Source organism: Cuculus canorus, chromosome 3 (genome assembly GCF_017976375.1).
Source record: "Cuculus canorus isolate bCucCan1 chromosome 3, bCucCan1.pri, whole genome shotgun sequence".
In the NCBI taxonomy this organism is placed as follows: Eukaryota; Metazoa; Chordata; class Aves; order Cuculiformes; family Cuculidae; genus Cuculus; species Cuculus canorus.
Window position 1 is genome coordinate 21374718 of NC_071403.1, and position 27770 is coordinate 21402487.

General features: G+C 40.7%; 1 protein-coding gene across 1 annotated transcript in view; it reads right to left on the bottom strand.

Moving 5' to 3' along the window:
- Positions 1-212: 212 nt before the first annotated feature.
- The window catches only part of CGA (glycoprotein hormones, alpha polypeptide), a 29478-nt gene continuing 1920 nt past the window's right edge, over positions 213-27770 (bottom strand). Inside the window, exons 2-4 of the mRNA XM_054061182.1 lie at positions 2968-3073; positions 1844-2028; positions 213-398 (exon numbers count right to left, since the gene is read on the bottom strand). Of these exons, the coding sequence (XP_053917157.1) occupies positions 321-398; positions 1844-2028; positions 2968-3067 (363 nt within the window). The 5' untranslated portion in view covers positions 3068-3073 and the 3' untranslated portion in view covers positions 213-320. The remainder of the gene's footprint in view (positions 399-1843; positions 2029-2967; positions 3074-27770) is intronic.

A 27770-nucleotide genomic window follows, 5' to 3' on the forward strand; every position in this document is an offset into this window, starting at 1 on the left:
TAGTATATTTTTTCATTTTAAGCTACTAAATCGTCATTTTTCCTCAAGAAACATTGATGATTTAACTGACGGTTTATTTTAAAAATAGATCAAGCCTTCAGTTGTCATGCAAGTGCTGTATTTTATCCCTAATGGAAATAATTAAACTTACTTAAATGCACGAAGAAGCAAAGAGAAAATAAAACAGCCATCCATCTTATTCAAAGGTCTACTCAGTGTCTCGACCAGAAAACATAAGATTTTACATAGTGCTGCTATAAAAGCTGAAAACCAAGTATTCCATTCACCGTCATCCTTCATCATTAACAAAGGTACAGGCTTTAGGATTTATGATAGTAGCAGGTACTGCAGTGACAATCTGTATGGTTCTCTATCTTCACATTGTCCTTAAGGGTAATCTTAAAAAAAAAGAAAGAAAACACACACATATAACAAATAGTTAGGATTAGTTACACAGTAAAAAAAGGCATTCTCAAGTAAAAGGTGTCTGAAGCCTTCTTCTTAACCACAAGGTACACCGGCTTTTTGGGGTACATACACTAGAACAGCCTCCAAATATCAGCCTGTGAAGCTGCATCATCAGTGGCTTCCAGAGCCGTTATGCATAGTGGCATAGTTTGGTGTCCTTAATTTGGCACTTCTTGAAGTGTCTAATTTTCAAAAAGCCTGAAGTAACCCATTGATGAGAAATCAGGAAGTGTCCTTAAAATATTTCACAGAAGAACCAAGACCACAAACATCATGAGTCATCTTCATTTTTAATCTCAACTAAATTCTGGTTGCTACCTCAAGGTAAGCGTAATATTGGTGGCCTAGAAAAAGATCTGTGCTCTACTCAGACGAAGAGCCAGGATGAGTTCAGCTGTAGGTGTCTATAGGTAAGTCAGCTATCAGGGCTCTCATCACAGCCAGTGAGAACCAGCACTCTTCAGCTGTCGATTGCCATTTGAGATGCCAGAGGGGATCCCCCAGGCCTCCAGCTGCCACTCCAGAAGGTTATTTATGTGCCTTGTGTCTGCCAGCCACACACAGATGTCTCAAGTACCCCATAGTATTTCAAATGGTACCAAACCTGTGAGTGGGTAACTAAACTGAGCCTCTAGGTAACACACGATGAGCCTGATTCAGATCACCACAGGATAGACACCTTAGCTTGTTTTAACTAGCTCATCATTTCTTAAACCAAATTTAAAGTTTCTTCACCTGGAGCTGAATCACTCCCAAAATAATTAGCTTTAGCAGACTCTCTCTTTAAGAGAATCTTCCAGATGAGAATGTTAAATGCTCAAGAGTAGTTGCACAGGTTTACAGTTTCCACTTGGTCACACTCTTAAAAGTAAACACGACCTCAATTAATCTAATGAGCACAGATAGGTTTGGGCCCTCATTCCCAAATACTTAATTGATACTACTGACCAGCCATCTTCCTGGAGAACTCCCATCTATGCAGGAAAGACGCAAGGAAAATTACTAATTAAAATCAAATACAGTGCAATCAAATACACTGCATAGCATTTAAGGGGAGGTTGCACATCCCGGAGAGTTAAAAACAAGGGGACAGGAAGTTGCCCGCCTTAACTTTGGGTATCATGAGTCAAAATAGTTTCACTGACACTGCACCGATTTCCACATCCCAGCTGAATAGTGGACTCGGCACTGGTTGACACTTTAATTTCCTCTTCAGAGAAAAGAAATAACCCAAGCGCAAAGGATATAAATGCCAAGGATGTTTCCCTCAAATAGCTCCCCCATGTCCTCCAGCAAAAACATACTCTTTTATTCACTGCTTCAGCTAAACATTGTATCCTAAAACAAGCTTAAAAGGTCTCATTTACTCTCTTACCTTGGTAAAAGCCTTTGCTACGCAGCAGGTTGCTTCTGAAGTAATGTTCTTTGGAACAAGCATGGTCTTCTTGGATCTCATCGGAGTGGGATAAGCCCGGGAGAAGCAGCACCCAGTACACTGGTAAACAGGAGCTCCTGGCTTGGAAAAGAATCTGTTCTCCCCTAACTTGCACTCGGGACAACCTGGCACAAAAATATAAGGAAGAGACTTTTACTTGGACTCCAGCTGCATTTTCATTTCAAAAAGAAAGGGAAAGTGCAGGCAGTAAGAGGAAGCATTCTTCGCACTCTCCTGCTTGACGTCTGCAGAACAGAAAAGCACAGATGCCAAAGCTCACCTCTTCAGGATCCTTCAACTTTGCAACATGCAGCAGCTGTAAAACTGGAGTGGGACTTTATAGGTAAGGCACAAGCATTATTGTACCTTTTTCTAACTTTTCTAACTTAGTTTTATTGACATTTGTGGAGGGTTTTTTGTGTGTCTACTACACCAGCTCTTCCCAAAAAACTTCCTACTGGCTCTAGGTAGCTAAATAGCACCAGCAGGATTTGTAGTGTTTCTTAGACATTGCCTGTTTTCAGGCAAGACACTGTTATCAAGAGTTTGAAAAATGCCCAGTGATCCTGAGATTTTTGTAGCTCACATTTTTCTGTATTCAGTTCAAGGCTGAATAAAAAAATCCAAACACCTTTCAAAAGTCCTCTAGAATCTTCCTGATATGCTACATCACAAACATCCTGTATTCTGGGATCTACAGAAGAAAAAATATTCTGCATGTTATAAGTAGCTATGGTTCTGCTCTCCTTGATATTATGATAGCATTTACATTTCAGGAATGCAAGAAAACAAAACATTTCTATTTGATAATGTTTCAGGGATTAAAAGCACCCATGCCAACATGAGGACATGGTCATCTGGGAGACTCGACCTGGAGAAATCAAGCTTAGAGAAGAAATAGGAAGTACACTCATAGTAAAAATACTGTGATTTATTACACCTTTGTATCTCAGCAAATGCAAATGAACAACAAGATTTATGATCACATTTATAAAACATGTGAAAGTTTAATTAATACTATTTATGAACAATTGCCCTATTTCTGAATGGTTAAAGCAGCTTACCCTGCATGAGAAACTCTCCATCTGGGAAAGCACGAAGAAGATGCAGAAATACAGACAAGATGGTCAAAGTGAGAGCTGCATACTTCCCGTAGCAATCCATTTCTGTCTGGAAATACAAATACACACATTTTAAAGGACTGTTTCGTACCAGGTATCGTACCAGTATTTAGGCTACATGCTGGTACAGCATTCAGTGCAACAGACAATTTAGTACTGGGATGGGAAACTGAAAATGTGTAGTGCATTTTATAGGCTCAGAAAATTTACTTCATTACAATAATGAAAACGTGCCTTTCTTTCTGGCCTGAACAATTTTTTTTTTCTATATATGAACATAAGCCACAACATACAAACTTAATATGTTTTAACTGTCTAATATTTATAGTAGACTGGACAAAACTAGTAAGTGCTTATGGAGAAGACAAAAGAATCTGCAGAATATGAGACATGGAAGGGCTAATTTCAGGGAAAATAATTCACATCAGGACATAATTTCTTGAACTAAGAGTCAGATCATTTGTCCACACACTGAAATGGCCTCAAGTTGCTCCAGAGGAGGTTTAGATTGCATACTAGAAAAATTTTCTTCACCAAAAGGGTTGTCCAGCATGGGAACAGGCTGCCCAGGGAATCGGGTGAGTCACCATCCCTAGAGATATGCAAAAGAAGCGTAGACGTGGTGCTTAGGGACATGGTTTAGTGGTGGACTTCGCAATGTTAGGTTTACGATTGGACTTGATGATCTTAAAGGTCTTTTCCAACCTAAATGATTCTGTGATTCTAAGACTTCTTTAGTAAGGAAGTCCCCATAAACAGATTTTCACAATCCTGTCCTCCAGTGGGAGAAAGCTCCTCTGATGTATGCAATGGGAGAGGCACTACATGCTGTGCTCCACGGTACCCATGGTGCTGAGAGAGAGCTCCGGAGGCCTTGAAACAGCCCCAGAGCGCCCTGCATCGCCCAGGGCCGGGGCAGGTCCAGGGAGTTCAGCACTGCTGCAACCTTCTGCACCAAGATTTAACTTAGGATTTGTTTTACTGAAGCAGCAATTTGGCTGCTGGGTTCCGAGTTACAGAAAGCTGGTTTGGTAGAAACAAACCCTGGTCAGCTCGAACTTTTAAAAATCTTTTCAATAGAATAATTTTGTGCAGGAAGGTCAACATGTGGCAATGCACATCTGTCCTTCTACAGCTAGCGCATGAGACAAAGTGGTCATAAACAGCATATCACAGAAGTGCAGTTGTGTGGTTATATTTGTCAAATCTACAGCCCAGGGTAATGCGTATCTGGTTTGAATAACTGGGGGAACCACAACATTAAAGGTGCAGAATTAATATCATCCCAAAGTCTCTGCTTGATTTTTTTTAAATTATCTTACTTTTTTCCTTTATTATTCATAATAAGATTGGGGGGTGGATGGGGGCTAAGAGGAAGAGGGAAATGAAACCTACAAATTCTCAGTCCTCTCCAAATCCAAACGTGAGATGTACTAAGTAAGGGCTACATGAGGACTGGCAGGATGCTTTTTGGCAATTACCACAGAACCTTTAAACCTATTCTGAAGCATTTTGTACCAGCCTGGTCGGAGACAAAAAAAATTATCACAAACTGGTCATAAGAAACTGGTGTTTCTTTTGAGCCATGGCATTCCTGTGTGCCTGTGACATGGCCTGGGAGGATCTCCCTTAGTGAAAAGTCAGGCAGCATCTGAGTTGGGCTAAAGATGCCACACACGTTTTCAGATCTTCATGTTATAAACATCTGGTCAACTAATGCTACTTTGGATTCATCTGAGATATGAACACATAAAACAAAATACTGAACTCTCTTCTGTTCTTGTCAGTATTAAAATGTAGTATTTGAGTTTGTAACCTTCCTCCTGAAGCACTAAGCCTACTTATTGAACCAACAATTTTGTTGTGCTCAAAGACCATTTCAGTCCAGTCTCTCACTCAGAAAACAGAATTTCCACATTAAAAATTATGTTCTTCCAAAGCATAGACCTGAGCCCTGCCTTTAGAAATGAACAGAAATTACTTATATCCCATGGTGAAGTAATTGCGTTCATAGAGAAAAGAACCATGCAAAAGATGTTGAAGTATTAAATTCCCACATCTGGGCAGCCTGTGCAGGTCACAGAGAGAGCAGCGCTCCTTCATCCAGCCTGGCTGGCCAGGGACAACCTTGCCTTGGAGAACTGTTTTGAGATCTTTTTATTGCTGAGACACAGAGCACATTTCAACAGGAGGACTTCTCTTGCCCTTGCAGATTATTCTGTGAGTGATTCTGGGCTGAGCACTGCCCACTTTTGCCCTGAGAGAGGGTCTTTGGCTGTGGCTGTGCAGCAGCGCCTGGTTCACTGGCCGCAGTTGTCCCTGACTGGCTTCAGCCAAGCACCCCAGGCAGCATCCCAAGCCTGCAGCTCCTAACCACCAAACTATTTACCTGCCTTCTCCGAAACGTTGAAACGTTATCTGATCATGCAGATCTCTCTATTTTGCAGTCACTCTTCCAGGCCATGCCTGGAGCTAATCTACGACTTGCTAGGGCTGTGTCTGAACAGCATCTCCAGACACTTGCAACTGGATCTTTTGAACAGTTTCTTCTGTGCCTACATAGACCACCGTATCCCTTAATTTTAAAAGGCTGAAACTGTCACGGAAGTGCATGATGTGCTAATGACTGATGTGTGGGATAAGACCCCAAGATGACAACATGGACATGTGCATTTTAGGTACTGAAAGCTTCCAAAAAAAAAAAAAAAAGCATTAAATCCTTAACTACTTGAGAACTTCTCTTATTCCATACACATCAGTTAATGCCACGACTTCATGATAAATATTCTCGATCAAATTGTGGCCCCAAATATTTCTATAAATGAGGTAACAATGAGAATAACAATAATCAAAGAAATTTATCTTGAGATTTGGTGTAGAGGTCATTTAAGAATGTTATATTGGCCAGAGAAGGCATTGCCAACCCTAACCAGGACAGTTGGTGGAAAGTCAAGTATAGCTAAACAAAGACAGCTTTCACATAGTGAAAATCTATTTCTTTGCATATTTTGTACCTTACCAGCAGAATCTCTGCAAGGATTGCCACTATGATGCAAACATTCAGCTAATGCCTGCTTGCATCTGGTGGGAGAGGCAAACCTGCAGTGGTCCAAAAAGTGAAGATGCTTGCCTGGCATCATAATCTAGGAGTGAACCTGGAGCACTGGGATGTGTGCAAAGAGAGTATTCATTAGCAGAGGGATTCTCCATCACTGCACAAATTCCCAGAGAAATATGGGGACGTGAGGCTGCTGTGCATAGGTCAGCAGATCTTGACTAATTGATTAAACAGACGTACAAAGCAGTCATCAAAGGTAGTGGTTCAAATGGCAGCAGAGCACATGCTCTACAAGGTGGCTTTGAAACCGGGGGGAAAATCAAAGAGAGCTACATCCTTGCAGCAATCAGAAAAAGACCTCGCCCAGGCAAAAGAGGCTGAGACCAAAGGCATGATGACAAGCAATTGTGGAAGCACTAGAAAGAAGCATTTGGAAGGAGGTATGAAAAAGTTCAATATACATATGTATGTATGCATGCATGCAGGCTGAATGCAACCTGTAGTTTACTAATCTCTGCTTGGCCTTTTACCAAGAACCAATCCAAATACAAGAAATAGTCTTTAGTCAATAAGTAGCAAAGCGAATGGGAGATGCTGTTAACAGAGTAGCCCAATGAAAGTGTTGAACATAGCTTTCAGATTCCCAAGAAGCAGCTGCTAGTTCTCTGCACCCTCTTCCCTTCACAAGAGTAACCAGTGTCTGCAGAAGAAAGGTGGTCCTTCCCACTGTTATTTAGATCCACAGCCTCCTATGGTCCTGCCAAACAATTTGGGAACCGAACTGAGCTCAGCTTCATCTATGGACTTGCTCTGAATAAACTGGCTGGATTCCTCCCTCCAGCAAATAATAGGGGTTTTTAAGGTTTACTGTATATGGTCTTTCCAGCCCTGTAGATGGGCTGTAACTGCTGGCACAATCACACAGTTTAACATCAAGCCCTACTCTATCCAAGCGGACACTCCCCAGACTGTGAGGAGCTGGCTGGAGTGCGCTCATGCATCAGCAGGAGAAGACAGACAGCCTTTTCCAAACATCCTGTTTCCAGATCATCCTGAGCCTTTTGATGGCCAGGATGCTCCAATAAGAAGCCAGTCACATGAATAACACCAAGGAACAACAGTGACAAGGGATGAAGACAAGGCTGAGGTACTTAATGCCTTCTTTGCCTCAGTCTTTAATAGTAAGGGAAGTTGTTCCTCCTGTGTACAAACCCAGGAGTTAGAGGAGCAGAATGAGGCTCTCATGATCCAAGAAGAGGCAGTTAGAGACTTGCTTGCCCAGCTAGACATCCACAAGTCTATGGGGCCGGATGGGATCCACCCAAGAGTATCAAAGGAGCTGGCGGATGTGCTTTCCAAACCCCTTTCCATCATCTTCCAGCGGTCCTTCCTGGCTGACTGGGGAAGTTCCACCGCACTGGAGGCTGATGTTGTGCCCATCTACAAGAAGGGTTGCAGGGAGGATCCAGGGAACTACAGGCCTGGATCTGACCTCAGTGCCGGGGAAAATCATGGAACAGGTGATCTTGAGTGCTATCATGAAGCACATGCAAGAGAAATGGGTGATCAGGCCCAGTCAACACAGGTTCATGAAAGGCAGATCTTGCCAAACTAACCTGATCGCCTTCTATGACAAAGGGACTCGATTACTGGATGGGGGAAAGGCTGTGGATGTAGTCTTCTTGGACTTCAGTAAAGCCTTTGACACAGCTTCTCACAGCATTCTGCTTCAGAAACTGTCAGCCTCTGGCCTGGACAGGCACACACTCTCCTGGGTTGAAAACTGGTTGGATGGCCGGGCCCAGAGAGTGGTGGTCAATGGAGTTAACTCCAGCTGGAGGCAGTCACAAGTGGGGTTCCCCAGGGCTCAGTACTGGGTCCAGCCCTGTTCAATGTCTTTATCAATGACCTGGATGAAGGCATTGATCACACCCTTAGCAAGTTTGCAGATGACACTAAGCTGGATGGAAGTGTGGATCTGCTGGAGGGTAGGGAGGTTCTGCAAAGGGACCTGAACGGGCTGGACCTCTGGGCTGTGACCAATGGCATGAGGCCAAATGCCGGGTCCTGCACTTGGGGCACAACAACCCTATGCAGTGCTACAGATTAGGGGAAGAGTGGCTAGAAAGCTGCCTAGAGGAGAAGGACCTGGGGGTAATGGTTGACAGCCGACTGAACATGAGCCAGCAGTGTGCCCAGGTGGCCAAGAAGGCCCATGGCATCTTGGCTTGTATCAGAAATGGCATGACCAGCAGGTCCAGGGAGGTTATTCTCCCTCTGTACTCGGCACTGGTGAGACCGCACCTTGAGTACCGTGTTCAGTTCTGGGCCCCCTTCCACAAGAAGGATGTTGAGGCTTTGGAGTGTGTCTAGAGAAGAGCAACGAAACTGGTGAGGGGACTGGGGAACAAGTCTTACGAGGAGCAGCTGAGAGAGCTGGGGTTGTTTAGCCTGGAGAAGAGGAGGCTGAGGGGAGACCTTATTGCTCTCTACAACTGCCTGAAAGGAGGTTGTAGAGAGGAGGGAGGTGGCCTTTTCTCCCAAGTGACAGGGGACAGGACAAGGGGGGATGGCCTCAAGCTCCGCCAGGGGAGGTTCAGGCTTGACACCAGGAAAAAGTTTTTCAGGAAAGTTTTTCACAGAAAGGGTCATTGGGCACTGGAATAGGCTGCCCAGGGAGGTGGTTGAGTCACTTTCCCTGGAGGTGTTTAAGGGATGGATGGACGAGGGGCATGGTTTAGAGATTGTTAGGAATGGTTGGACTCAATGACCCTGTGGGTCCCTTCCAACCTAGTGATTCTACAATTCTATGCTTGGAGGCATTCTCCATCCTACTTTTTCTAAGAACATATCATGCTATGATTTGGTACACCAAAAGGGTTTCAGGCAATCCCAGAAGGAAGTTGTTTAAATTACATTAATCAAAGGAGAAATTGAAATTGCAGGTTTTGCACTTCCTCAATGGAATCAGACTGTCAGGCTCATGACAAAACCACTAAAGACACCTGTCAATAAAACCCAGATGCGATCTTCTCTACCCTTCTAATGCAACAACCATTTTGTCTGATGGTCTTACTTGCTTTTTATGACTCTGTCTGTGCTGCTAAACCAGCTAGTGTCTACACTACTCATTTCATCTCCCCATCACATCAACGGAAGCTTTTACTTTGCTCTATTACTATCTTTCTTAAGATATTGGAATGCATGAATTTCAGCAGCTTTTTAGAAAGATGGTAATTTTAAGTCTTCCTCAGCAGTTAAAATTCTCACCTCACTATTTACAATATCTTGTATTTTTCTGTAAATCAGTTAATATATTATCAGTTACTATCATAAAGGCAGGCAACCATATGTATTTGCAAACAGGTTTTCTGTTCAGGTGGGCATGGGACTCTGTGGATGCCTTTATATTCATGTCAAGTTCCACCAGATCAACATGTGCCAGCAAGCTTGGTTTGCTAGGCACCCTTTGCACTGATTGTATAAAACAACCTGATGTTTTCAGCTTAAACTTGGGATATCTGTCTACACTTTTCAATAGGGTGACAGTGGTTTTGTCATATTCAACAGCTGTTAAAACACTTTTTATGCTGTGCTCATTTCTTTCTGAGACCCTTGGCCACGAGGACAGCTGTGTCACAGCACTGATGAGTTGCAAGTGCCAGCGCTTCACCTGCCACCTAGTGTTCTGTTCACAGTCACCTCCTAGCAAACCGCTGAAGACTGAGAAATCTTGACTCACCTTTTTTCCCTTTCCCTTAACATATGAAATCATGACTAGCAATTTAAAGAGTCCAAAATATACACTAGTACCACAGATTGTGTAACATTTCATATTTGGCAGTGCTACCATTGATCAGGAGAAAAACACAAGGTTACCGATGAAGCACTACTGGACTCAATCAGAAATCGCAAAATATCACCATTTAGCTGCATTACAATTCTAGGACCTCATTTGCTTTTACTTACAAAGCCCGTTTAACCCCAACCACTGATGTTTTAGTCCTGACAAAATCTTTCAAGTCAATTTTCAAAGAACAAGCATTGATAGAATGGAAAAAGAAGACAATCTTTGGAAAGAAGGGAAAGAGAATGTCAAAAAATATTTAATTGTTCCTCTTTAACAGAAACAAAAATTTTAAAATACATTACCTCCCTTGTTCAACAAGAATCAGACAGCTGAGAAGCTGCAGGATGGCATTCAAAGGTGAGCTGTCTTTGACGCTTGGATGTACAATCCTGAAACTGATGAATGAAAAAGTTGCATCGCTCTTTTATACCAGTAAAGCTAGATCATATTCCTCGCCCACATCTAAGCCATAGGATCAACTGTACATTTTATCTAATGACTGAACATTACATTATGTAATTAACAGCCCACCATGCTGATCTTATCTTTAATTTGACTTTCATAAAGATTGGGTTTTTTCTTACATAATGAAAGAAAGGTCAGGTCGCGAGCACAAACTCAATGCTGCATGAGTTTCCAGGGGAACTTAAATATCAAGCATCCACTTTTCAGTGAAAAGAATCTCATTTTAATAAAAGGACGGGTTACTAAGGTTTCCTGGAGAATAATGGTAAAAAAACCCCAACCATAAAACACTTCTACAGCAGTGGTATTGTTTTAGCAAAAAATAAAAGAAATACAGAGCAGCAGAGATGTATGCAAACATTTAAAAGAATAATCTCCATTTGAATTTAATACCAAGAGACTGAATGCAAGGATAAATACTGAAGGATTACCTTTTTAAAGATAAGATTTCTGGCAAGATTTCATCTTGTTTTCAGTGCAAAGCTAATGCAACGAAGGCACTTCTGAAAACTGCACCAGAGTGCAGATTTTTAAGAATTAGGGACTTGTACATCCTGGTTTCCAAGGACAGATTCTGTGCCGATGCTGGCTAAATAATACAAGTCTCATTCTGCCTTCTGGCACAGTGGGGCTTGCATCCACTCAAGTCTTCCCTTCCTCCTCCCACTCCCAAAGAGGAGGCAGCACATATCCAAACTCCTACTAGAAGCAGCCCCTGGCAATGCAGATAGTCCTGGGTGGGTGCTCAAGACCATTCTTCAGCCCTATTGTGTTTACAGGTCCTGGATACTTGAGGGAAATTCACTTCAGATGTCAGAAATTCACTTAACAGCCTAAACTTGAGTTACTCTCTCTAGACTGCCTTTACAGCCCACGGAGAGAAAAAGTCCTTCCACGAAGAGAAAAAGTCCTTAACATTTTTCAAGACAAGTCCTAAATATATTTCAAGACAAGTCCTAAATATATTTCAAGACAAGACTAAGTTATTTTACCAGTGTGCCTGTTTTTCACCTTTGAGAGCCCAGGGTAACTGGCTTGGGCTGCTCATTGTCGTGCCCTTAGAGATTTATGTTTTATAGCTCTAAAAAACTCCTGAAAATCCAAAGGCTTAAAATTACTTTATACATAGCTGCTTTTTGTCACTCACTGTTGAAGATGTGATATTGAAAGAGATCCCTACAACTTCTTGTGTTCCTATGAAAATGAGGCTTTGCTTGGCATCCCTTCTAAAATTTATAGTGTACAGATGGGATGTGGTGAATTGCACCTGTCAGGACTTTTGCCAGTCAGCTTTCTTGTCCCCTGCCTTGAATCTCTTTACAATAACAGCAGCATCCTGGACTCTATTAGCTATTTCATTTATCACAACCTTATCACCTCTACCTTCACTAACGTCCTCATCTGCTTCAAGGTGTTGGACAACTTTTTCTTTTCTATTTGTACAGCTGATCGCTATAACAAAGTTAAACTCAAAACAATCATGCCCAGCCTACATCTGACTTGAAATTGGCTTCTGTTTCAAAACTGAAGATAAATTTCTACACCTGGAAGCTTGTCTGGTTTTCATCCAACAATATGAGCTGGTCTAATAAAAGATAAATAAAAAAAAATTCTCCCTACAATCTTGATTTATTTAATAACAAAAGCATATGGTTGAAACTTGAAAGCTACTGGTAAACATAGTTTACTGAAAAATATTCTGGAAGACAGAAGCTTAATATTTCTTCTCATTCAAAGCAAAATTGATGAAAATTACTGAAATTTATAGATTGCCCCTGACTTGGCTCTGTCCTGTCCATTTCATACTCACCTCAGCCTGCAGTCCTACAGGAAACACAGGATGACTTATGATACTTCGTAAAAAACAGAAAATTATCTTCATCATCGAGAAAATAAGTAATGATTGTATTGCATAGTCATATCTGGTACTTATTTACCTATGTATTGCAGCATATCATCAACTACTAAAAGACAAATGCTATACAAAACAGCTCTTTCATTTGAAGGACTAAGCATAGTGACGTTGTTACTCCCACAGCATAAAACAAAAAAATAAAAATGTCCACAACCTGGTACTCTTTTCCTATCAGAATGTATTAGGAATAAATCTTGTGAAGTCAATGGAATTAAACTGGTATAAAAGATAGTTTAAAAAAAGCTCCTATTTTTATTAAGAGGATTTCTTACTTTAGCCGCTCCAAATCTCCAACTAAAAATACTTGGTCAAATCTGTCTTAATGTGTGTCTGAATGAGAAATGAGAGAATATGGCTCACTGTTTTAGAGGGGGGGGGGGGGGGAATCTCTCTAGTTCATTAAACAAAGTATTCTTAAATCACTTAGCAACACTCTCACCTTATTTTGCTACACTCCGATATTACGATTTTATGGTCTATATAAGTACATGGATGAAAACACAGGTAAACACATGTGCAGAACTGGATCACTGAATATGATTTGGCAAGATCAGTATTTTGTTCCCTATTTGTAGGAGGAGAAAAAGCCATTCTGAAGTGAAGAAAAGCAACAAACTGCTAAAATTTTAACGTTTCTTCAAGACCACTACGTTTCTAAATTGGACTGGGAGCTCCTTTATTCAGGAGCATAAGTGAAACTAAATATAGCCCTTATTAAGACTGAAGTAGGTGTGAGCTTAACATTTAAATATTACAAAGTTTCACAACTTTTGGCTGAGTCCCTGCAGCTCCTTCTCTTGCTTTTTCTGGAAAGGAGAGTTCATGTCTCTTCCCTTGCTCTGCCAGATGCTGTCTCAGGGCATCTGTCCTACTTCCCTACTTAGCGATATCTGCTTATCCACAGGCTGCTTCCTGATGCTGTCTCTTCCTCGCTAAAGGAAAGCTTTTCTGCTTTGCCACTCAGCACTGGCAGCCAGCACTGCCAGTAAAGGAACGGGAAAGGGCTCCTTTGCTTCAGAACATAAACTCTTCTATTAAAAAATAATTCCAATCAATAAACAGACACACACCCCTCAAGTGTGGGCACAGATTTGCAGTATTAAACAGAATCTACCTACTTTTAATAAGGGCAATACCAGATTTGCTATACCTTACCCCAGCAGAGAAGACTGTTCAGAGCACACCTGCTTTTTTATTTTAATCAGTGCTGCATTTATCAGACCCATTCCCACCATATTTCTTAGGTTTCTTAGTCTTCGTCGATACAAATGAGAAAAACAGCCTTTCAAGTGAAATTCTGATGGCATTCTTGGCTTGGATGGAAAAGCAGGTTAAGTTCTGGAGAATTTTTTGTACTAATAATTAAATCACATTCCAGAACTTCCTCCAAGTGCAGCCAAAATCCACCCTTTATTATTCATGCCCACTCAGAAAACAGCAGTCCCCTGTCTGAGAATGGAATGGCTCACCAAATGCCAGAAACTCCTCTTTCCTACTCCCTTGCAATCTTTGAATACCTCCTTGGCTTCCTTGTCCAGCCCTGCCCTACAAGCTGGCATTGCACCCAGAGGTCTAAGTCTGCATCAGACCCTGCACAAGAAACCTTCCTGGAGCACTGGTGCAATCATCTCTTGCATTTTGGTGTCACTTCCTTCATTTCTCATGTTATCTTCCAAGCATACCAGGAGGAAAGAGGCTCAGATACCCCACAAGCTGCTCTGCAGTGATGCAGGCAAATTATCGGTTGCCGAAGAGAGGTAGCAACGAAATGCCGCCCCCCAGAATGAGTGAGAGCATAACCTGGAAAGAAAAATTTGTTGGGGATTCAAGGACAAAAATAAGTAACTTGAGTGCAAAACAAAAAGATACGTAGGTATTTCAATATTTTACTGTCTTCCTACTCCTTCCCAGTTTGTTTGTAACTTTTCCAGTTGCCATCCATCTATTCCCAGAGACAATAACACCAACTCAGTAGGTACACACTCAAACAGGGTTCCCCAAGACAACAGAAAACATACGCATACACCAATTTGAAGTCATGAGCTCCTGTCTGCCAAAATACTTCATAGTGCATTATGCAGAGAGTGAAAGCTTTCTGTTCCTTTACAGTTGTTTTCAACTGATTATCTAAAATTATCCCTTAAAGCAATGCTTCTTGGCCCCATCCTCCTTCACTTAAAATCACCAGGAGTTTTGCCATTATTTCAAATTACACTGGATCAGGATTTTTAATACTAGCTATTAGTGTTCCCAAACTTCAGCCAAACATTGATTATTCTGAGATAATAAGGCTTTCAGTACTTATTGAACATAAATAATTGACTGCAAAGCCCCTCCTGTCCTAAAAACATAGTGTAAAGAGAGTTCACCGATACGTATCTTTCTCTGTTTTTTAAAGAGATTAATATTACAGACAGCGGCACTTCAGAAATCTGTGCAATAATTGTTATTTCACCAAAGATAAATAAAAATTGTGTCTCTGGAGAAAAATCGTAAGACTATCAGGAATACATATACTTTCCCGCCCTTTTTAACTGCAACTTGTCAAGGTCAAAATGTTTAATCATGGCATCTTATTAGGCAACTTGTGGTACAAACAGGATGATGGCTTCTGTCTAGCTCTGGTTTCATGCTTCTTTTTCAAATAGGTTTATTTGAAATACAATTCCTTTGAGCAAAATTAGTATAGATAATATTACAACTGTCACAGCATTGTGGAACAGCTAACAAAATGTCATTAACGTGCACGGTTGACCTCAAGGGCTTTAGAGTTTGTATTTCGATATTCTTTTTCTCTACTTTTAATTAATAAAAGTAACTACACCACATGTAACAACTAAACCAGCTTACAAGGTCAGGAAGGACTATTCCTGTTGCGTATTACACGGCTGAACTGAAGTAACCAGGTTCGTTAGACTCCTGAAACATTAAGTGTCTGTTATCACACAGAGGTAAACCACTAGACTAGATAGACTACTGACTATGTCACTGAATATATTCCTGCACCATAAAGGTAGCCCATGAGAGACAGACAACGCAGCCTTAATTTTAAACTCAATGTTTCATTATTTAGGATTTTTCATGAAAAAATATTACTATACGAATGGATCATTGCAAGTGAGGTTTACATCTGATAAATATCCACGTAAAAGTGAAATGTATACTTCCAGGGCAGCTAAAACAAAGAAGCTTATTCAATAATTCAGGATGTCTCATTTATAAAACTAGCAATTTCAGCAACTCTCATCATCTAATAAAGAAATAAATGTTCAGACAATTAGCTATTATCTTTCTCTAGCTCAAATCTGAATACTTTCACATGCTCGCTGTATCACCTACTCTATTAGCAGAAATTTCTATCATGAATTGATTTTACATTTCACAGAATTGTATGTCTCACTTTTTATAAATGAAAGCAGAAAAATGCTCAAGTTCATCAAATTCTAATCAAATCGTGGCAAGAAGTAGCCTACAGTGCTGACTAACAATAAAAAAATGCACTGACATCAAAACATAGCTGGGAAATGGAGTCTGAAGAAAACAGCTAATTCCTATCACATTACCAAGAGGCATGTTACCCTCTCTGCTGTCACTGCACAGAGGAGCAGGAGCCTGGCTGCCAGGTCACTCGGCTCAATAAGTCATTCACCATACTTGTGATCCGTATTGCAGCAGCACCTAAGAAACCCAGACCCATTCCCCCAAATTCCTCCTGTTCCACGCAACTGGGTATTTTTCTGAAGACATCAGATGTCAAACTGATGTTCTGGACTTCAGCAAGATTTCCACATGAGGCTTTATGTCTAACTAGTGCAGCAGATCAGTTCCCACAGTCACATAAGTCTCCTTCTGATCAGCACATCTAAGTGATCCTTCACAAAGCCACCTGCTCCTCTGGAGGAAATGTGCATAGTATACACTTCCTATTTGCCAGAGAGTTTCAGAGCAACAGATGAAGAGAATTATATATGGTATTCGGTGTGACTCAGTGCATGGAAAATGGGCTGCTGTGTTATAATTAATGTAATATCGGAAAGTCAAGCAGGTCAATATTGCCTACCTCCATACAGTTACCTTTCAAAATAAAATGGGCTTACATTTACATAATAACACTTCAACATAGATCTTTGGGTGCTTTGAAAGCTGGATACTGAAAGCTGATTTCCCATGTAATTGAAATCTAGCTACTCCCAAGAGGCAGAACAGTAGTCATTTGCTGCTCAGCATTACAAGGTTGTCCTCAGAGGGCCAGCAATGAATCATAGCAACGTCTCTAATTTAATCTAAATGTCTATCTACATAGATGGTAAAGGTCTAAGCTGTAAATCTGAGAGGAGGGAGAGGGTAGGGAAGGAGGTCCAAAACCCAGTAAAAATGTAAAAGATGCCATTTTATATTATTCTGTGGTACTGCCTATTTCTTAAGCTAAGCATAGATTATAAAATAAGAGAACTGAGAAAAGACTGAGTAAAATATCCTACTTCAAATGGTCTAGATGATGCATGAGTCCTCTTTCCAGATATGAGAGACAAAGTGGGGACTGTTCAAGGGACTGCTCCCTTCTTCAACAATCAGGAATTGTTTTTCATGCAGACTTCTGTGTGCTCTTCAAAAAACAAGCTGTCAAGAAGTACAGGTTGTTGATATTTCACTCTTGCATAAGTGCACAGAAAGAGAAAAGATCCCAAAGTGGGATTCAGCTCTCCCAAATTCAGCCACCTTCAGTGCAGATGGCAAATGTCCAAACTGGTTGCTCTGGCTACTTTTATAGTGAATGGGAAGAAAGAGGCATTTTCAGGGTGCGGGTTACCTAACCTATAGTAGCACCCTCCTTAAAATGAAATGACTGAAGACCTATAATTGCTTGTTTCTCTCCACTGGCTACACACACAGTCAAGGAAACTCGCTTAAGATAATCACTTCCATTTTTTAGATGTCTGCACTTGACCAGAATAATCCAGCCCAAAAGCATCTTGCATCTCATGGCTGATACACAAGGAATAGGTACCACGGGCAATTTGAAATCCATTGTTTAGCAAGTTCTGTGTAACTTCCTACAGCCCATCCAGGAAGCCAAGAAGAGGAGGAAGGTGAGAACTTATCTACTACTTGCCTCCTATATTCTCTCCCTTTGTCTGTGCTCATGTGTCATCTCTTGTCCTATTTAGCTTCAAAATTCTCTGAAGCAAAGGTTATCCTTTTATTCAAACTATTTTTATCCATGACTAGGCTTCTAAACGGTATAGCTATTACAGACAAACACTCGGCTTCCTTGATACTAAAAAGGGAAAGCACCACATCTTTCTAAAGGATGGTGCTGCAAGTGTGGCTGCTGCACTGATAGTAAGCAGGCTTTCGGAAGAATAATCACCTTCTCTGGTGGTGCGATTCCTTCTCCCACGTGCTACGCTGTACAGACCACTCTGGGCTGCTTAGCACAACCTCTGATGCACTTGGAGCAACACCTTCCCTCTCCTCTCTGAGCTACTATCTAGTCCAGCCAAACACAGGCTTCCTAGGGAGAAGAAGTCACACTGTATGGAGGCCGTCACTCAGTATGCCAAGGCACCTCCCTCAGCCTACCTGAAACTGCTGTGCTTGGGAAAGAAACTCCCTTATTGTCTGAAGAAGGAGAATGGTAATTCCTCATCTCCACCAGGCACACTGAGGGAGAGAATACCCATTGTCACAATGCAGTGATCCAGAGCACTTGGGCACCCCCTCAGGGCCCTTGGAATCCTGTGTACCTGAGAAAAGGCCCCTTTCACTGCCTGAGAAAGAGATTGACAGTCAGTCTGTCCCCCCAGCAGCTGAATTCACCTGGACCACAGCCCAGGTGTGGTGCTCTGATATAACCGGTAGAAATTGCCAGTTATATGGTGTCTTCAAGGTGTGGCCAAAGTGAACATTAAAACATCAAAATTAATATTTAAACATCTGACAAAAGTCAATGATCTCAAAACCCCACAAGTAAGCGGTCATACTTATCATGTTATTTTAGACATACGGAAGAATTTCTTCACTACGACAGTGGTGAGGCACTGGCACAGGTTGCCCAGGGAAGTTGTGGATGTCCCATCCCTGCAAGTGTTCAAGGCCAGGTTGGATGGGGCCTTGGGCAGCCTGATCTAGTAAGATGTGTCCCTGCCCATCGCAGGGGCGTTGGACCTGGATGGGCTTTAAGATCCCTTCCAACCCAAACGATTCTATGATACAGAAGACCCTTCAAGATCTTCTGGATCACAGCAGGCTGGAACCAGTATTCTCCCTCTGAGCTGGGTTGCCCCTCAGGTGGACTGTGTGATCTCATTTTCAAACACAGCAAAGAAAAAGCTTCAGGTGAAGTCATTTCCTCTTGAGAACCGGCCATCACCTGTTGGGAATGCTGGTGCGTTGGATGTGAGTATTCTCACCAACCTCAAGAGTGGAATTTTCAGGCCAGCCACCCTATCTATCCCTTCTCTATCCATTGATATACTTAACTTTACATATAATCTTTGCAACTGTGATAATCCATACTTCTCTTATGTTTAAATATTGATATATCTTTGTGTAATAAGTATATTATACCACCTAGTAAACAGGAGTGAATCTCATCACTTTTGAAACTGATTAAGTCGCTGATTAATTTGATTATAGCAAATATTATTTAAATTACTTTGTTAATTAATAATTGTTAATAGGAATTTTGTATTACCTTAATAAATTCTAAATTGCTGATAAACCAAAGTTTCATAAATTACTATCTGCACCTTCCCAGAGCTTTTCCCAGGAAGAGATGAGTACACAGAGACCTGGAGCCAATTAGAGAAGCCCACAGGCTGACACAGACCACATTTAACAGTACTTGTTCTGATTTCTCAGAATACATATTGAGGTCCTTCTGCTATTAAGAATCTTTGGTACAGGCAGCTAGTCAGAGACTGGTAAAAAACCTATGCTAGCAAATGCAACACAAGATCCTGCAAGCAAACCCTTGGCTCCAAATTTGAGATGCTGACGTCTTTTTCAGGAGTGCACTACACCCTTACTCCAAGAAAGTAGCCTGAGCTTTTGGCTAGTAAGCTAATAAAAACACTTCAGTGCCACCATTCATAAACTGCCTGTATTTTTTTCTTTACATTACATTTTCGGCAATTTTTAAACATTTAAAATCCACATCCAAATGTTAGCTGGGAAATTCAGAGACAGCACAACTTTACTAGTTCTATCGACTAGTACCAAATATTTTAAGCAGAGTTTCACTGCAGCAGGCAGAGCATGCTGGCCAGTGAAACCAGATTTGTTGCTGTTTGATATGCTGCAGAACATGGCAATATAACTGATTCATTACAGCAAATAAGGTCATGGTTTTGCCATTGATTTATTGGTTTAAAGGATTGTGTGTGTGAAATTAGTTCACTCTGACAGAGAAAAGTAAATCTCAGTGCCACTGTCTTTGTATTTTAACAGTTTCCTTGCTGTCTGCTTTAGCTCTTCCACCAGTGTTGCTTTAACATGCAGTGAAATACAGGAAGCAATGTTCTTGGGAATGTTTTCAGCCCTGATACTCACAGTAGTGTGCTTTAAAAAGCTGTATTACGCAAATCATGAATTAAGACTCACAGACATATATGATCAGTAGTCCTCACAGCACAACTTATAAAATTGCTTTGTACAAACGAGTGGGACAGGAAATGTGGTGCACAATGGGCTCAGTTTCCTGGGATGTACAAGAGTCCTCTGTGCCTGCCTTCAATTTATGTTGGAATTACTCATCCTGCTGTGTGAACGACTGCTGGATCACAAGATACCTGGGTGGTGGTCTAGAACATGTTGGCAAGAAGTTTAAATCCTATGCACATTTTTCCCCTCCCACTCAACCAAATCCTACATGCAACATTGCAATCAGCACCATCTACAAATGAGGAATGAACAAGCACTAACCACAGAGAAAGTGATTCATCAGTCTAGTAAATGGAAGTCTAACAAAATAAAACTGAATGCAGGTGAAAGAGTGAGGAAGAGAAATAAGAAAAAAAAGGAGGCATGGACATGAACTGATACTTTCATTATTTACTATATGGTAAATCTATCTGTAAGTGCTATGTGCCTTTGAAGGTATGGCTACACAGTCTGCAAAATTTACTTGAATAAGCCTGAGATTTGTCTGATGGAAGGCAGGCAACTGCAATGCCATACAGATGAGCTGACTGTCTAGATTCCCTCAGAATCAATAGAGAAAAAAATCATTTTGAGACTATTTTTGACAACTATCTCAGGACAAGATAAACTGACCACTCCACTTGGTTATAAGGCGAACCTAAACAACTAATTCAGATGTAGATATCTACAGCTGCACTGCCAATTCTGACATTTGACTAGATAAAGCTCACAGCAGGGCTCAAAAGACCAAAACCTCACTTCTTAGCAGCGTGCCTGAATTTACTTCATCTATTCCCTATTTCAACCACTACAGATTATCTCAGAGCATCAGTGCAGATACTGAGGTCCTGAAAGTAGGTTAAAAAAGGCAAGGGAGAGTATAAATTCAGGATCCAGAAGCATTCTGCAGTCAGTGAACGGTGCCATGACACCCACTGGCACAGTATCACCCTGCACAAACACACCAGCTCAGTTCCAAAAGAAGAGAGACACAGCAGCATGCTGCCATATCTCAATTACCAAGCTCAGCTGAGAAGCAAGGCTTGTCACCAGAGTCATGGAGATATCCTGGTATAAATGTATTGCTCCCATACCTGAGACCAGCACAGCTTAGGTGCCTCTGCACATGCTTCACTGCTTGGCATGGAGCTCACCCAATCAATCTGTCCAAGACCAAAGATAAGGCTCAGTGCTTGAGGTGAGGCTGGCATTCACCCTGGTTTAACACCTCATCACAGCTCAACCCACTCACACCCAGCAGTGACTACCACTCTCCTTCCCCATCAACGAGCCCTCTCCCTCTATCCTGGTATGCAGAGAGACAGTTTCTGACAACAAATAGACATTCAAACACAAATTAAGGCAGGGGATCACACCAGGTCCCCGACTGAGCAGTCTGTGGTTGTTTGCAGAGCAGCAACCGGTGTGAAGTCTCATTAACTTTGGTAATGTAGCAAGTTCCAGTGATTTCAGAAGCATTTAATCATGTACTTACACCTTGGCTGAGCAGGGTGTACATAAGCACACATGCTTTGCTGATTACAACAATTTTTTTGACACTAAGCACACACTGCAGGATGGTAGCAGGATTGTCAATCACAAGCTTAGAGAACCTAGCCCTTGATCCTGTGATGTTAAAAACAAAATAAATGTTAGAGGTGTTTAAGTTAGTGGGCTGCAACAAAATGATGTTCACCATGAATGTTCAGAGAACTAACTGAAGTAATGTTTGAATCATTGATGATCATTTTCAAAAGTAATGGCAAGCAAGGAAGGTTCAAACTCTAGAAAAGCGTGAATGCAATATTTATTTTAAAAGAGAAGGTAGAGGACTTAAAGCAATTTATACCTGTCAACCTAACTTTTATCTCTTGAAACGTAACAAATTATTAAATAAAGAATTTGTAAATACCTGGAAGATGATGATAATTATAAAAACCAGTTGAAATTGGTTTGTCATGAAAAGAATTGTATCAATCAATGCTAACCTCCTCCTCTGACAGGATAATTGCTCTAGCAAATTAGTGCAAATAGCAGATATGATGCATCTTGACAATGATGAGCTTTTGCCTGCCCCACATAGCATTTTCCTAAGTAAGCCAGGATAGCACATTCCAGAAGCAATTACCAAGCCAGTAGGTGCACAACATTTGAAAAACTGTTCTCAAAGTGCAGTAATTGATGGTTTGCTGTCAATCTGGGAAGGTTAGTGCAGGTGAAAACCACAGGACTTTGTCTTAGGGCCATTTTTATTCCCCACACCCATCAACAGCCTGGACAATGGCACATGGGAGCAATGCCACAGTTTGGTGGTAACATCAGGCTGGGGTAAGCGGCAAAGTGCTTTGAAGGATGGAAATAACACTAACAATAGGACTCAAAAATCAAAGTAGCAGCCTAAAATCAACCAGACAAAATGCAAACCAGACAAACGCTTTGGACAGAGAAATCTAATGTGGGAAGAAAGTTAAATATAGAATAGGAAACGTCTGTGTAGGCGGAAAACAGCGTGGGAGATCACAAACTAAAGAGTCAACAACATAATAGATGACACAAAGAGTAATTATTCCACTTAACTCAGCCCTGGCAAAGTCCCAGCAAGCATAGTACTCGGTTTGGCTTTGGTCACAGTACTCCAGGAAAAATAATGACAGTTCACTGAGGGGGAAGTATGACAGTGAGGAGAGTTTCGGAAATATCAACTGTGAGGAAATCTGAGGGAACAGAGTTTACGTGGCTTAGAAACAGAGAAATTAAGAGATCAAGGTGGAACATTATAACAACACTCCAAAATGTAGAAAGCTCTCATAAAAGATTCGATGGCCATTGTTCCACTGTGACAACTAGAGGAAAACCAAAGATCAGAAGAATTCACCGCAGAGATTTAAGTTGGGTATTATGAATCCATTCCAACAGTTAGGATTGCAATGCATTGAAACAAGCTGTTCCAGAGGCTGTGAAATCTTCCCTCCAGAAGTCCTGATCCTACTTCTTTCAAAACAGTACATAGCAACTTTGTATGACTAATAGTGAAGGTGTACACGGACATCAGTGAGTCTCAAAGTCTGTTTGGTTTCTGTAAGCCAAAATTTACTCAACTCCTAGTGACTCTACATCATTGCAGCCCCACATTGCAATGGTTCAATGTTTCTGCAAGCGTGGGCTTGAAGGGCAACAGAATCAGACCTACATTATTCCTTACACAATGGTGCCTAAGTAATGGAATATGTGTCTTAGATCTTTTAAAGTAACATAATTTAACACAGTTTTTGTATCTTAAGAGTATGCATAAATCACTACAAAAATAACTGCTATCTCACTGTAAGAAGAGAGCTACTAAACTGTGTGTCCTAGACAAAGGAAATATTTTTCAAGCTGTTTGCCTCAGGGGGGATTTAACAGAGGAAGTTAATGCATTCCAGCAAGAATCTCCATCACTACAATACCAGTGGATTAATTGTAAGTAAAGCTAAAGCTGTGAGGAAAATTTGCAGCATAAGGAATGTTGATGAAAAGTGTAGGACGACTATTGAAGATAAACACATAATTGGAAATGTATTTTATTTCAAAATTGTTGTATTTTTTCAGCATTTTGTTATTCACTTGACTAACTCTGAGCTGTAAGAATGGGGTTTTAATTTCATTCCAATAAGTCATTTTTGAACCAAGAATTCATTACATTTCTATCTTTTCATTTTCACTGCAGTGGTTTCTTTCTCAGTGCAATGATTTTATCATCTGATTGCAATCAATATTACTGTAACGGACAGTACATGCCGTTCATCATCAGTCAGAGAATGGTAAGGGATTACAGAGCACTTATATTACCCATGCTTAAAATCCATTCCTCCACCTCCTCCTCCTGCCTTTTGCAGGCTGTACATTTTCTTTCTTCTACTGACACTGGGATCTGTATTACAGCAAAGGTTTTCAGTGTTAATTTGCTGAAAAAAATCAATGAAATATTCTTTTTTGAAATAAATATGTTGCTGGACACATACTTTTGAGAAGCATCTTGCTTTATCACAGCAAAGAACTGTGTGCCACTACTAAGTAATAAACTGATTATAAAATACCTAAATCAAAAAGAAACAGGAATGCAGAATACAGATAAACATGAAAAACAAAATCTTCTTTGAATTGACTTCACACCTACTAGCAAATTCTTCCTTTACCTCTTAGCAGGATATTCATAGCTGCTTTTTTAAATAAATTCCCTGAATTGCTCACAAGAACTACCTTATCCTGATGCCCAATCCATTTTCCTGTGCTCATTAAAAAGACCCAGTTCTAAGACACAATTAAAAGCAAAAAAAAAAGGTGTTTCTGTCTAATCATCCTGATTTAAATGCCTATCTTGTCAAATAGGGAAAGGAATGAAGAAAAGAGTGCAATGATGGGAAAACACATCCATCTCCAGGACAACCCTTCTTTCTTTTAATATATTCTTACAGTACAGCTACAACTCCGTTAGATTCTGTCAATGAGAATAAAACTGCTAAGGATTCAGGCCGTGTGCACTGTGAAGTGAACAAATGAAAATGATAAACAGAAAAGACAACTGGTAAGGTGGAAAGGAACTGTTAATTACAGGTAATATTATTGTGTTTTGTATTAAATGGTGTAAAGTGAGAATGTAACCACTCCCTTACTTTTAGCTCTGAAACTATTTTGTAAGAGTCCCTTTTGAGAAAACAGCTCAAGCCACAACCCAGGCTGTATTTTCAAATATGCTGTCCTCTCTCATCATTAATTTGCTCCCTCTGGAATTAAAGGATTCTCCATGCAACCTGGAAATGGATGTTGCAAACACTTTGTCCTTTTCCTCCTCCCAGCTCCTGCAGAAGACAACCTACAGATCACATTCTGCACAGTTGTTTTTCTTGCTGACATTCATTCAGACCTCTGCGATGACCGAGTAATAAACAGACCTATATCAGTGATTTTGAATCCAGGTGAAAGCGGCCCCTGCCTTGCCAGAAGCCAGCAGTATCTTTAAGAAAGATGTGACTACATGAGACCAATTTTCTTCTGCCTTTTGGAGTTTGTTTCATTTGCAAGCAGTTTTCATGATCAGATCCCCTTGCACAAATCTACCATTTTACTGATTTAATTAAATTTTTTCTGTAATGTTGTGGAGGAACACAGAGTGCCTCAGAAATAGCACTACTGATTGTCCAACACCACAGCTATGCCTGTTTCAACATATTCAGCCATCAGTTAACACCAGCTTTTCTTCACACAGTACCATCATTTATCTTGAAAAGCTTTTCTCCTGATGCTTCTTTCAGTGTTTCTAGACTGAACTTATACCTTTTTTCACCTTTTGCTTCACTAGGCTAAATGAACCACTTTTATTCACCTCATAAAACAGATTCTCCGTTTTAGTGATCATCCTTCAAGCCCTTTTCAGTACCTCCTGGAGTGCGACCTCATCTTTTCTTAATAACAGTGACCAGAATCACACAAATTGTTTCAGATGAGAGAAGCCCAATGTTTTTATCTGCAGTATCTAACAGGAATAGCTGACCTGGCATCTCCTGTGATTTTCGTAACTTTTTTTGCAGCTGGATTGGATCTATGACTTGGTCATTGTCAACTGACACAATGAGCTCTTTCTACCCACCGTCACTTCCAACTAATGAGGTTCATTCCCTAGCAGAAAGTACTGCTATCAGTCTCCTTGCATGTTGTGTTATTATAATTAGTCCATTCTATTATTTAGGTTCTCAAGGTCACCCAGTCTTGATCCCTCTTGTATTCAAAATGTCCCACTATTTTGTGTCATCAGCACATTTCATTATTACAGCTCATATTTTTATACTTATATCATTAATGGAAATTTATGGCTCAATAAAGATCTTCTGATGTTTCAGATGGCTATGCGATAGGTTCTTCGCTTTCATCTCAAATGTGGAAACATTCATTTTCATATCTCCTTTCTCATTAGCCTCCGCTTTAATTTCCTTTGTAAGGAAACTCAGCTGGGTTTCTGACAAGTTTCACTTTATTCTTACCCTTCTTAATATTTTTCAAGCAATCATTTTGTTCCATTCCTTTCAAGCTTTTGATTGTTCCAAATAACCCTTCTGAAGTGGCTATTTATCCAGCTGGGACTGACTGTCCCTTTTGTTTGAGATATGAATTCTCGATACTTTTTTGCAGAGAAATTTGACAGATGCCAAGCCTTCTCCACATGCAAGTCCTCAACCACCTAGATGCAGCTGTCATCACTAACTCATTTCCTTAGTTTCTCAAAATTTGACTGCTGAAATTAAGAACCCCAGTTATCAACCTACTTCTGCTCCAAGCAGTATTCTTCCTAATAATCTTATGAAAACTATTTCTCTCCAGACTTGAACTCACACATCTCCAGCATGTCTTCATGCTCTCTAACAGAAACTCTTTGCCACACTTCCTGAACACTGACACAAACAAGTTCTACTTCATCTTTCCTAAGTTTGTTTCTTTAATGTCTATCCCACTGCAAATTCTAATCCTTCACCAATCCCCTCCGCCTCCCAAGTACCATGAATCCTTTAATATTTCTGTGTTCTTGTCCTGATTTCTATTTGTCAAATCTTCTGTTAGCCCTAAAAGATCTAGCTTTGTTGCCAGAGTTCCGATGATACAGAAACATCAGAGCTGTTTCCTGCTAACACAACATTCTCCCTGGAAGAGTTAATAGTCCTTCTTCCAACTATCAGCTATATACAGCCTAAGCACCACTCATCTCTATTTCAACCCTTTCTCCTTGCTGTCCATCATCCTAACTTCTGACACTCCTCTTGCTATTCACTTGATTTTCCTCTTCCAGCATTTTAGAACCAGAAGCTGGCCATCACGTAACTTGTTTCTTTTTTTAAACCTATTTAATTCATCTGATCAGTAAATAACCCACACATGGAGGGGCTTACATAGTGAAGCCTCCTTTGTCTTATGTATTTGTAGCCAGGCTCAGCATCCCAAAACATACAGCCAAAGTATTTGAAGAGCCATAGGATATGCCTTAATGACAGCTTTATTTGAGACATGAGAATCAAAGTGTAGAGCTAGGAAAACACCACACCATAGAAATATTGTCAGTCAAGGAAGTGGCAATAGTAAGAGAGAGGGGAAGGGTGTATCTGAACGTTTGATGATGAGGAATCCTTACTGCCACAAGCCCTTATCTTAAATCTTTATTTCTAGCACACCCTAGTAATAAGCCTGTCAATTCCTCTTAACAAGAAATTCCATCTTTGTACTGGTGTAAAACTCCAGTCCTTCTCCTTCCAGTCACCCACCCTTTTCCTGGGTTTTGTTTTGGGTTTGTTTTTTTTTTTTTCTGTTCTTCTCACTGTCTCCATTCTTGTTTTACTCCTTGGACTGTTTCAGTTGGGTTTGGGGTTTTTTTCCCTTCAAGGGATTCATTGCCTCTCCCATACACACATCTTCATCATCTGCTTCTTCCTTCTCTGTATTTTCCAGTACACCAAATGCCTTCCTTGACTCTATTTCCCCTGCAATAGTCAGCCTTCTAATTCTCACATTCACATTCTTTCATCATTGCATAATCCGCTCCACAAGTCCATGGAGAAAACAGGCATCTGAAAAGTCTTTCTTCTCTGCACAATCTCTTTCTCTCCTGTTACTGTCAAGTTCTTCTCTTTCATGAGTTCTATCTACCACAGTGTAGTTTCAGTAAGGACTCAAAGACAGGATGAGTATCACAGTTTTGTATCTGGTCACGCACAGCATTTTTTTCCTTGTCCTCAGTCCACTGCCATGCTTGCTTCTCTTGCCGTCATCGTATTCTCACTGTTGTCAAACAA